This window comes from Contarinia nasturtii, unplaced genomic scaffold, assembly GCF_009176525.2.
Source record: "Contarinia nasturtii isolate CC-2019 unplaced genomic scaffold, AAFC_CNas_1.1 Cnas_scaffold_187, whole genome shotgun sequence".
In the NCBI taxonomy this organism is placed as follows: Eukaryota; Metazoa; Arthropoda; class Insecta; order Diptera; family Cecidomyiidae; genus Contarinia; species Contarinia nasturtii.
Window position 1 is genome coordinate 851,324 of NW_022197544.1, and position 10,638 is coordinate 861,961.

At 33.2% G+C, this 10,638-nt stretch overlaps 1 protein-coding gene across 7 annotated transcripts; it reads right to left on the reverse strand.

Moving 5' to 3' along the window:
- Positions 1-970: 970 nt before the first annotated feature.
- Positions 971-9,830, reverse strand: LOC116352459 (ATP-binding cassette sub-family G member 1). 7 transcript variants are annotated; one of them, XM_031785069.1, is made up of 12 exons: positions 9,721-9,830; positions 9,372-9,536; positions 5,086-5,371; positions 3,613-3,920; positions 3,380-3,525; positions 3,058-3,296; positions 2,640-2,901; positions 2,214-2,365; positions 1,985-2,085; positions 1,765-1,920; positions 1,464-1,669; positions 971-1,387 (listed from the first exon to the last, which is right to left on the reverse strand). In XM_031785069.1, exons 3-12 carry the CDS (start codon positions 5,282-5,284, stop codon positions 1,246-1,248), a joined length of 1,911 nt encoding a protein of 636 aa, XP_031640929.1. In that variant the 5' UTR covers positions 5,285-5,371; positions 9,372-9,536; positions 9,721-9,830; the 3' UTR covers positions 971-1,245. The 7 variants fall into 7 exon arrangements, with proteins under 7 accessions (XP_031640929.1, XP_031640933.1, XP_031640930.1 ...); XM_031785073.1 differs by lacking the exon at positions 9,372-9,536 and having other exon boundaries at positions 9,721-9,804; XM_031785070.1 differs by lacking the exon at positions 9,721-9,830 and having other exon boundaries at positions 9,372-9,631.
- Between the last annotated feature and the right edge of the window lie 808 nt (positions 9,831-10,638).

Genomic DNA, 10,638 nt, shown 5'->3' on the forward strand with positions numbered 1-10,638 from the left:
AATGTGGTCCGTTTGTCACACCTTGAGTTCGATTGATTTTGTTCATCCTTTGTCAAAAACAATAAACTCTTTGATCGTGCTTTCTTTGAATGTCGTGCATTTCTAGGCAACATGGACACATCTCTTAGTTCTGGTTCACCGTCAACACTTTCACCCGAATCACTGTTACAAACAAAAGAATCATTTGTTTTAGTCGCATTTATGCTTGTATTTATCAACAACGGTATCGATTTTATTGGTTTTGGTTTCGACTGTGTTTTTATCGGGGTTTTTAGCGGTGTTCGACGTAATTTGATACACGGCACATTCTCTTCATCACTGTCTTCAATTTGAAATGAATGATTTTCATCGATGCTACTTTTTGAACTGTCCAAATTCGTTCGATTGACTTTCGCTCGTTTCACTGAAAGAATCGGTGTCGATGCAAAAGTTTGTTGCAAATTTTTCCATGAATTTGTTCGCTTCATGGCTAGCGCTCATCAGACAGAGCACACAAAAAATATATATGAAAAATAGCTCAGAATAAACACTGTATGGATGTGGTCATTTGTATTTGACATTCAACACAGTTGTAAACATCAAGTCAATGTCATTTGGAATTAAACGCTTCCATTCATGGTTATACTAAGCGGAAGATTGTGAATGTGAGAGTAACACAATAAATTGTGGTTTACCAAATGCATTATAGTTTAAGCATAACATTGCTTCGTCGCCTTCTCTGTCGCCACACACTAAAATCCAAACCGAAAAAAAAACCATTCAATGATAATGGAATTCAAAAATTGGATTTCCAAGCCATTCGCATTTATAAATTATAAACTTGATTTTAAATTAGTTTTCATTGTTATCGAGTTTTGTGGCCAACCAACGAACGAATCAGAAGCAAATGCTAAAAAAAATTAACAGAATTAATTGAAGAGACAAAGAAATTAGTTCAAATTCAAATCAGAATAAATGACACACAAATTCATTTAGAGCTTATAAAGTAATTTGTTTTTTTTTTTATTTATTTATTAAATGTTGCATAAAAATCACTAGAATTATTTTGGCTTTTCTCACATTTCGGGCATACCAATATTTTATAAATACAATTTTATAAACAGATTTTTTTTTTATTCTTGCAATTTGGCGGAATAGTTTTTGTGGTAATTTCTCTCTTCTCTCATATATCTTAAATTCTTAAAACAAAACAAATAATCTAAGTCATTCCTGTGAGTATATTAGATTTGTATTTTAGTATGAAGATTATCGAACAGCCACCACTTTCCATCGAAGAATGAAATAAGCGCCCAAACGTAATAGAATAAGCGTAAAGATCAATGCATTTAAACATTGCCAAAATGTATCACCAGGCATTGAAATATCTCTCAACAATAGTTTTGGATCTCTGACGAAATGAAAACGAAACGAATTTTTATTAATTAAAAGAACAGTATGGTAAACAGTGAATGATGCAATATTACTTGTAAAAACAGCCCATCGGATGAGTACATTCGAGTTTTTTTCGATTTTCACCATAAATTGCATTAACAAATCCTTCCATACCGTATCGCATGAAAGATATATGACTTCCCCATTTCATGTAGCTGGGCAAATCTTTCAATGTGACACCGAAACCGGCAAACATCATCATTGGAATGGTGATTGTTGGCGCCAAAAATGTGCCATTCTTAAAAACGGAAAACAAAAATTCAATGAGATCAATAGTCAATTGGAATTTGTGTTTGTTGTCAGACTACGCGGAAGTAGAAATATAAAACTCACCACTACATTGAACCATGAACCGACCATAAGACCGATACTTTGACCGACAATCGTAACTATAATACTTATAGCAAGAAACATTGCAAATCGGCACAATTCGTATGGTTGGCTCGTTATGGTGTAAATTAAAATTGTAAAAATGGACGTACCAAACAACTGAAAATATATAAAAATACGTATAAGTTCATTTCGGCTGCTTATACGCCAAATCAATATTTACCGATATTGGAAGATCGAGCAAAGTCACCGATAGATAGTATGATTTCAACGAATACCATCGATTAAAATGCTCTTTCAGCAATATACCCATTTCAGTTGGAACTATATAAATGGTTTTTTTTTTTTTTAAAAAGAGAGAAAATTAGAAACGTTTCTATTTTCCATTATGGTTTTGTCAATTTTCCCAGCACAATGTAAAAACAACAATTTTGAGGAAAAAAAAATCATACATGTTAGGACTGTGAGCATCATTGTGGCCATCGAACAATGCAATAAAATTGCGAATAATAATTTGAAATTATCGATAACGCGTGCACCCTCATTTCCCGAGCCTATGTACAAAACACCCAACATAAGAGCCACCGAAATGTTAACCGCAATTCTGAAAGAGAGATAGAGAGGGATAGAAAAAAGCGAACAATAACGACTCGGTAAATATTATTAATTACCAACACACAAATTATTATTTATCGAACAAAATATATGTCTGTTTTATGAAAATTTTCATATTTTGCGTTTTTTTTAAAATGAAAGTCATAAATCGATTAAAGCCAAATAATTTCGAACGAAACATCGCATTCGCTTAATTAAAATATTTGATAAAGAACGAGCAAAAGAGGGAGAATAAAAAATGTAGATTCAAAAAAGCAATTTACCTCAAATGAGTTAAGGTGGCGTCTCGTTTTGTTTTGATCCAACCGCGTCGCATTAGAATTTGCAGTTGACGAAACGAATTGACAGCTTCGAGTGAACTATTGTCTTTCGACGTTTGTTTGATTGGATATTTTTGTCGTAACGTTTCCAATTTGTAAACTTTTTCCGGATTTGTAAACCAATCAATGCATTCGCCATTGTCCATGCTAACGACCATTGTTTTAATTTTATCCATGCCATATTCACCACATGCCAGTTCAACAACTATAAGTATGTGCGGAATCATTGCAATCAATATAAAACCATTTTAAATGCGAGAAAAATAAAAGTTTTTCACTTCTCGAGATTTATTTTATACGTATATGTGTTTATTATTGGTTAGAGAAAAGAAAAAAAAATCAAATAAAATCAAGCACTTACTGTAATCGGCTGGATTGTGATACATCGGACATGGTAAATTCACCGATTGTAAATAAGGTACAATTTTTTCCGTGCCACCTTGATATAGACATTCGCCCATCGCAAGTATATATACTTGTTCAAATTGTTGAAATAAACGGGCCGAAGGCTGATGAATTGTGCAAATAATGGTTCGACCTTGGGCCGCTAACTGCTTCAATAGGCTCACAACTTGGTAACAGGAATGACTGTCCAACCCTCTGAGTGTATGTTCGAGAAAAAAAAGCATAACAAAATTAAACTTTCTGTGTGTTTGAAACAGCGTAATATGAAAATCACTTACGTTGTCGGTTCATCCAAAAACATTACAGTTGGATTATTGATCAGTTCCAATGCAATTGAGAGCCGTTTCTTTTGTCCCCCAGACAGCCGCTTTGAAATCGTATTTTGATGCTCGTACAAACCGAGCAACGTTAAAATTTCCTCAATCTAAATAAGAATTTACAAACAAAATACGAGTTCATATTTCTCCAAACCAATCATGGTTTATCTGAATGCAACCATTTGGATACTAACCCGTGCAGCTTTTTCATGGTCTTTGAATGTGTTTCCTAATTTAAAATCAGCGGCTATTTGCATGTTTTCCAATACAGTAAGCAGTGTTTGTATTCGATCTTCTTGTGTTATATAACACGATACTCGACGAAATTCATTCAAATTTCGCATTCGACCATTTGTATAGACTTCTCCATTGACACCGGTTATTCGATAACCCGATAAAACATCCAACAATGTAGATTTACCAGCGCCCGACGGTCCCATTATCGCCGTCAATTGACCAGATGGAAATTTGCCATTGACTTTGTGTAAAATTTCTTTGGAGCCTAACAATATCGAAAACAAAAATTGATTGAAATCATGAAAAAACTAAGCAGCAACAAAATTCACATCTTCACTATATACAGCAGTAAACGATTGGCATTTATACATTTGGCCATGCATTTTTTTGTTTGTTTGTTCACAAAACGACAACGTGCAAATACTTATTGACTTTGTCACATATTTTTTGCACATGATAATATTTATTGTCAACATTATGGAAAAGGTTGTATTTAAAAGTGTATACTATTCTAGCGCTATCCAATTTTAAGCGTTGTTTGTTTGAATCCAAAGTCTAATTGATTTTCTAACTTATTTCATATTTTTCTTTTACGTTTCTTCGCAATTATTGTGCATATAATCTTTTGGACTTGGTGGGTGGACTGTGTTTAAATCGGATTAATTTTTAAGCAATTTTTGACGGAATGTTCGGTGATTAATTAAAATTTTAATTATATAGTCGGACAGAGACTATCTATAGATGTTTACACCTTATTATTAGCTATGTGTTTAATTTGAATTGATTACACGAACTATTCCCAATTTATTCCAATTTAATTACACGTGTAATTAAATGTTTATTTTATTTTTCGTTGTTTTTTCGCAAATTAATTGAAATTGATACAATGTTGTCGGGCATTTAATGAGCATTTGCTACAAAGTAAGTTGCTTCTGGTTTCGTAATTTAAAAAAAATTGTTGACTTCGCCTTTAGAATGAATTAACCCGAAGCGATTATTTTTGGTTTTGCAAATTTTTGCTTATTTATATCTATTCGACACCACATTTTCGAATTTCCAAATGGAATTAATGCCATGCGATACAGGTATTTCCAGAAAAGTAGTGGCTCTTGTGGTTTTGTGTTAAAAAATAATGACGGTCAAATTGATTCCCTTCGTTTCGAAACTTTTCATTTGAGACCTTCCATAGATTTATCAGAACTTATATTGACGCCGCTTTTGAAATGAAGTAAGAAAAAAAACCAGACGCCATTATACGTTCATAAAAATGCCATAAATGTCATCATCCCATGTATCTTTGGTTTGGATTTTTGAAACGTGAATTCTTAATTTGCATCAATAAACATATTCACATACTGAAGTCCGTCGAAACCGATGAAGCAATAACATTTTTTTTAGAAGCAATATAAAAAGAATCAAAGTGCACTTACCTTTATAAAAACCTAAGTTAACGGTGTAAGTAATATTTTTGAATTGTAAGTCGATTGGATCACGATTAGACATGCATAATCCGTTCGAGAGTTCGAAATGATTTGTGTATCCATTGCCATTGCCATTAATGCCATTCTGTTCATTGGTTATATTTCCCATGGGCAAATTTATTTGTCGCTCTGTTAAACTGTAATCCATTGTGATTCTAACACCTTTACCCGCAGCACAGTGTGTAACGTATGTGATTCCTTCTTTTTTTCAAACGTTTAAAATGTTTGCGGATTTCTGCAAAATGGAATGCAAATAATTTAGAATCACGTTTTGAAACACAACAAAAAGATATTATTTAGTCGAATTTGGTTAATTTTCGTTGTTCTAACTTTTTCCGCGTAATTCAATTGATTTAATAGTTCTATTCAAAATGAAATCGATACATTCTTGTGCGCGTTCACTTCAAAACCTGTGTGGCAAAACACCTTGGACGCTTTGTTTAGTCAAAATGTAAACGACATAAGAATCGAGCTACCGTTGCTAAAATCGAAACGATCCAAACTAAAAGCGGCCAACAAAATACATTTTCACTTGATATGTTTTCAATTCGAACGAATGATATATGTAGCATACAAAGAAATAATAATAAAAAAAAAAAAAAAAAACGAATGCGCTGGCTTTACGGCGAAAAGAAAAAAGCGATATTTACAAAAAGCATGGCGTGTTTTGCTCCGTTTGTAAATTTGGAATTGTGTGTTTTTTGTCGGTTGTATTGAATGCATTTATCATTCACCGCATGCGAGGTGAAGTTTGTGGAATACAGTGCTTTCGGTACGGATTTTGGTTTTGCAATCTATAATGATGTAATCCATGTGTTCTCTCTTTCTCTCTTTCTCTTGTGCTCTCTTTTAAAGACGAGCACCGTAAATATTGTATTGTGTCGTTTCTCAAAAATTTAAGCATAACAAAGCAGCATCGATTAGTTGACAAGATTGTGATGGAAAGAGTGTGTGCCCATACAAAAGCGTTTGTATATTTCGATTTGGTGGCGAACGCGCCGTATTCACGAGTTTGCTCTCATTTTGGCATGATTCGCATATTTGCCAAGTGTTTGTTTGTTGGTTTGTTTGCTTGGCCAAATATAGTGTCGAAGCGTGTGCGTGTGCCTATATACGCTCGCTAAATTCCATGAAGATCACGGATTGATTTTTTTTAAAAGAGTTTATAGCTCAAGGTTCTATATATAATTATAATTGCATTTCAAATACACAACGATGCACGGTTTTAATTTGTGTTCTTTCTTTCACACCGACACATACCAAAATTGATTAAGTCACCAAGTGAATTTCACATATGTCAACCAAAACTGCATTTTATTTGATTATTTATTTTTCTTCAATTCATTTTCGTGCATTTCTTTGTGTACACAATTTGTTCCGTTTCGCATTTCATTGCCAATACGAAAAGAAGAAAAAAAAAACAAAGAAAAATATGCGTTGACTATTTGGTATGTGCAACAAAGGTTCGTATAGGTCAATAAACAAGTCAAATCAAATTGCAACGCGTGCTCGCATTTTTTTTTTTATTCATTCACTCTACGCCATTCATTTTCCATTTTGTTTGTTTGTTTGTCTATATCTTCAATGTATAGTGCATATGCACACACATCGAATAGTGCAAATAATGCACAAATTAAATCAAACATATGCAAATCAACAAATGTTTGTGCGTCAAGTGTACACAACGAATGACATTCATTTTTTAGCTGATGTGTTGGTAAACCTCTGTTTTTTTTCTTCTCTCACATCAACTGTTTGCGTTGTAGTGTGTTTTTATGCTACCTTCCTCTCAAAACAACAAAAAAATGTGCATCATTTCAGATGGCTTTTCAAAAATCATCTCCTTGACGGAGAGTTCCGGTGACTATTGCCACGGCAAATGGCATAAGGCTAACATTCGAATTAAGCGTGTGCGCTCCTTTTTTTATCTCTTCGTCTGTCGCTCTGTCATCACATTGCAATGCATGCTGTTGCATTCGCTCAAATAGATTACGGAGAACGATGAGCATGCTTTGTGTGTGTTGGGTGCTTTTTTCTTTTCTCATCTTCTTGTAATGATGCCCCGGTTACAGGTTACCATTCAACACAATGTTTGTCTATTATATGAATGATATCATTTGACGTTTTTGCTTGCGGCAAAAAATGAAAACAAGTTGAAATGTGTTTGTGCAGCACGAACAGCACGATTGTTTGTGTGTGAATAGAAAAAATAAATTTAACACAACACAATGAACTTTGCCTTATTAAACCCGATGACATTTTAAACAATGTGGTATTAATGTGTGCTAATGTGCGCCCATTTTACACACAAAACAATTTTGTTTTCTGTGTGTGCTCTAATCTGAGCACACCACCCAAACCAAGCAACCACTTTGTTCGCAATCGAAGCGACAATACAAAAAGCAGCAACGGAGAGAGAGACAGAGAAAAATCATGGGAAAAAAATAACACATCAACAACAACAAAATACAGACGACACAGCAAATTATGCTAATTCTATTCTCGAAAACGAAATGTAAATTAGTAAGCATTATTATTATCTGTTGAAGCGGTTAAATGCACTTCGTAAACAATTTTCAAAATGAATCCATACATGTTATCAATCAACAATCAACGGAAACAAAAACGACGACGACAACATAAAATAAAAAATTAAATTAATTTTGTGGTGCACTGAGCTTTGTGGTGATTGATTTTTTTTTGTATATTAAATGCGTTGTGCATTATTTATGTTGCAGAAATTCAACTGCTAAATCGAAAAATAATCGCTGCAGGTTGAATGTTTAATGGGTGATTAGTGATTCTTTCAAAGCCAATTTAAGGTTAATTTCGTTAACAGCCGACTAATCTGCCAATAATATAACACTTTAGATAAATAAAAAATGATTCTCACTACCAGCAATAAATTAATGCGAAAGAGAAAAAACTATTAATGATTTGTGATTTTTTTTTGAAATTTGTTGATTCCATCTATAATTGATATCGCATCAAAATTGATCAAGTTAATGCGAACAGAATAATGCAAATGCTAAGTTCAAAAGTCAATGCCAAAACAAATGCAGCTCACACTTACACTTGTGTACACGCTCACAAATTCTAAGCACATTTGTGGAAACACTCATAACACAAGAATACTTTTATATGCAATTTTCGCACAATGCGCAAGAGGTTAGTTTGCTCTCATGCTTGTGAGCCTAACCACAAAACAATGTATAACAATAGCCATGGACATACAGTAAGCACGAGAATGATAGTAAAGAGCAAACGTAACGTTACAGTTCAATATGCGTGTGGCAAACATAAATCATTCTTTATCTGTGTGAATGAAATCAATTATCAACGATTCGATTAATTTAAAATGCCCCGATAAACATCGATAATAAACAAATTTACTTTCGCACTCAATAATGTTAATTTGAAGAGGGAAAATTGTCGATGAAAACGACTTTTAACAACAGAAAAAAAATTTCGTTGTTATGACCAAGACGACGACAATATACAACGAACGAAAAACAATTACTTTCCGTATCCGTATCGAACCGAACTTTGATCCAATCTATAATTATTTGAAACACTCTCTCACGTCTTCGCAGCTCAAGAGAGATTATCACCGTTTAATACATATAAATATATATTGTGTCGAATACAATAAACGAGAAAGAGATAGTTCAATTTAAATAGTCAGCCATAAATATTGATAACTTATCGGATGACCTTAGAAACAAATATAAATTTATTAGAATTTACTACGATTTCATTTCATCATTGAATTTCAAATGAACCAATGCCAAGCTGCTATGCTTTTTTCTATTTTTTTTATACAAATATATGGAGAATGGACTTATTTATAAGTGTCCAAATTCAATGCACTTTGCATTGCATCAGTGCAATCTTCTATTTCATAAACGAATTGATTGCATTTGACCATTTTCAAAAACATATATAATAATTGTGACATCAATTAACCATTCCACGACGATGATATGGAGACAATAGTGGCAGCAGGACATTTTGATCGTATACGAAATCGTCATTAACAATTTTTTTTACTTTTTAATAATCGTCATTCATGATAACCATCAATTTTAATACCTAATATATTAAAGCTCTGCTACGAACACACAAAAACACACACACAAACACACATATTTATTCATATTGCAATTTAGAAATGCTCAACCGACACGAATATCCTTTTTAAACTGAAAACAATATATTCAAAGAGTGTATTTTACATTAAAATCAAATCCGTTTATAGATTGTCTCTCGCTCCTTTCCCTCCGGTTTGTCGTGGTCTCTGTCAACGGCCAGTTAATCTGACGCTGAATTGATGAATAATTTGCAATTTAGGTATTCCGGTCAAAGTGCCTATTATAGTTTAATTACACTCCATTTCAAAGCTATTGAACGACATTAATTACAAATGCAAACAAAATTAAATCAATAACCAAAACCGACAAATTTAAATTTGTATAGAAAATAAAAACCAAAGCGTTGAAATAATAATTTGAAAAAAAAAGCCGCACAATATTTAAAAAAAAAAGAGTCGATTTTGTGAAAAACAAATCGAAAAAAAACACACACCGATCGGTAATATTGTTATTAAGGTAAGAAAAAAGTGTTCAATGGTTAAAAATGTCAGAAACAGTACGTATTGAAAATTCAAAAAAAAAAAAAAACGAGAAAAAAGACGAAGAAAAAATTCAATGAAAATTTGTGTGGAACTCTCTCACACACACTGTTCTTTGATCGCTAGCTCAGTTAAAACTGTTCTTCGATTCGAATCGAAAATGGACATCGGTGAAACACACTAACGGCAAATTACTATTACGACAACAACATCAACAAGCAGAAATAGCCAAACAGTCCTATTTTAACTTGTCAATACATAACACCCGATTATCTACGTTCGGTTTTTAAATGTATCGAAGTAAAACAATATTAAAATGATATAGTCATCGTTTACTTTGACGCTCTGTGCATACATCGATTCATTTCAATTTAGCACAATCGTTATAAATCAGTCGTTCAAGTGCAAAGTTGTAAGCCGAAAGGGAAAAAAATGAGAGGCACTTGCTCGCTCACCCGCACTTGCTTACGGGCGCGCTAAGCTCATCGAACAATAGAGCAAACGAAAATGGCCCACAAGTGAAAGAAAACTTAAAGTCCAATTTTTGATCTCATCCCAGTCACACTCACACATGTGGGGCAATGAAAAACTTAGCAAACGATCGAATGATTTGAGCATTTTTTTGTTGTATTTTTCATTTCTTTAAATTCCATCTTACCGTCGTCCGAATAAGTTAGCCGAATGCCGATTACACGGCGTCGTTATGCCTATAACATTCACTATCTCTCAAATAAATATACATATATTGCATATGCATTATCGCAAAAAGCCAATTAAAAGAGAGGAAAACACACACATACACACACGCATACTTTTATTTTGCCCGCGATGAGAGGAAGCGTTGATATTTTTATTGAAATATGAAAAGAAAA

Bases quoted from the DNA above. Each gene is read 5' to 3' on its own strand.
- LOC116352459 (XM_031785069.1), bottom strand. From the start codon at position 5,284: ATGGATTACAGTTTAACAGAGCGACAAATAAATTTGCCCATGGGAAAT. The intron at 3,921-5,085 runs GTAAGTGCACTT...CGATATTGTTAG, and splicing joins TAACTTAGGTTTTTATAAAG to GCTCCAAAGAAATTTTACAC. The intron at 1,921-1,984 runs GTAAATATTGAT...ATATATTTTCAG, and splicing joins TGCTCGATCTTCCAATATCG to TTGTTTGGTACGTCCATTTT.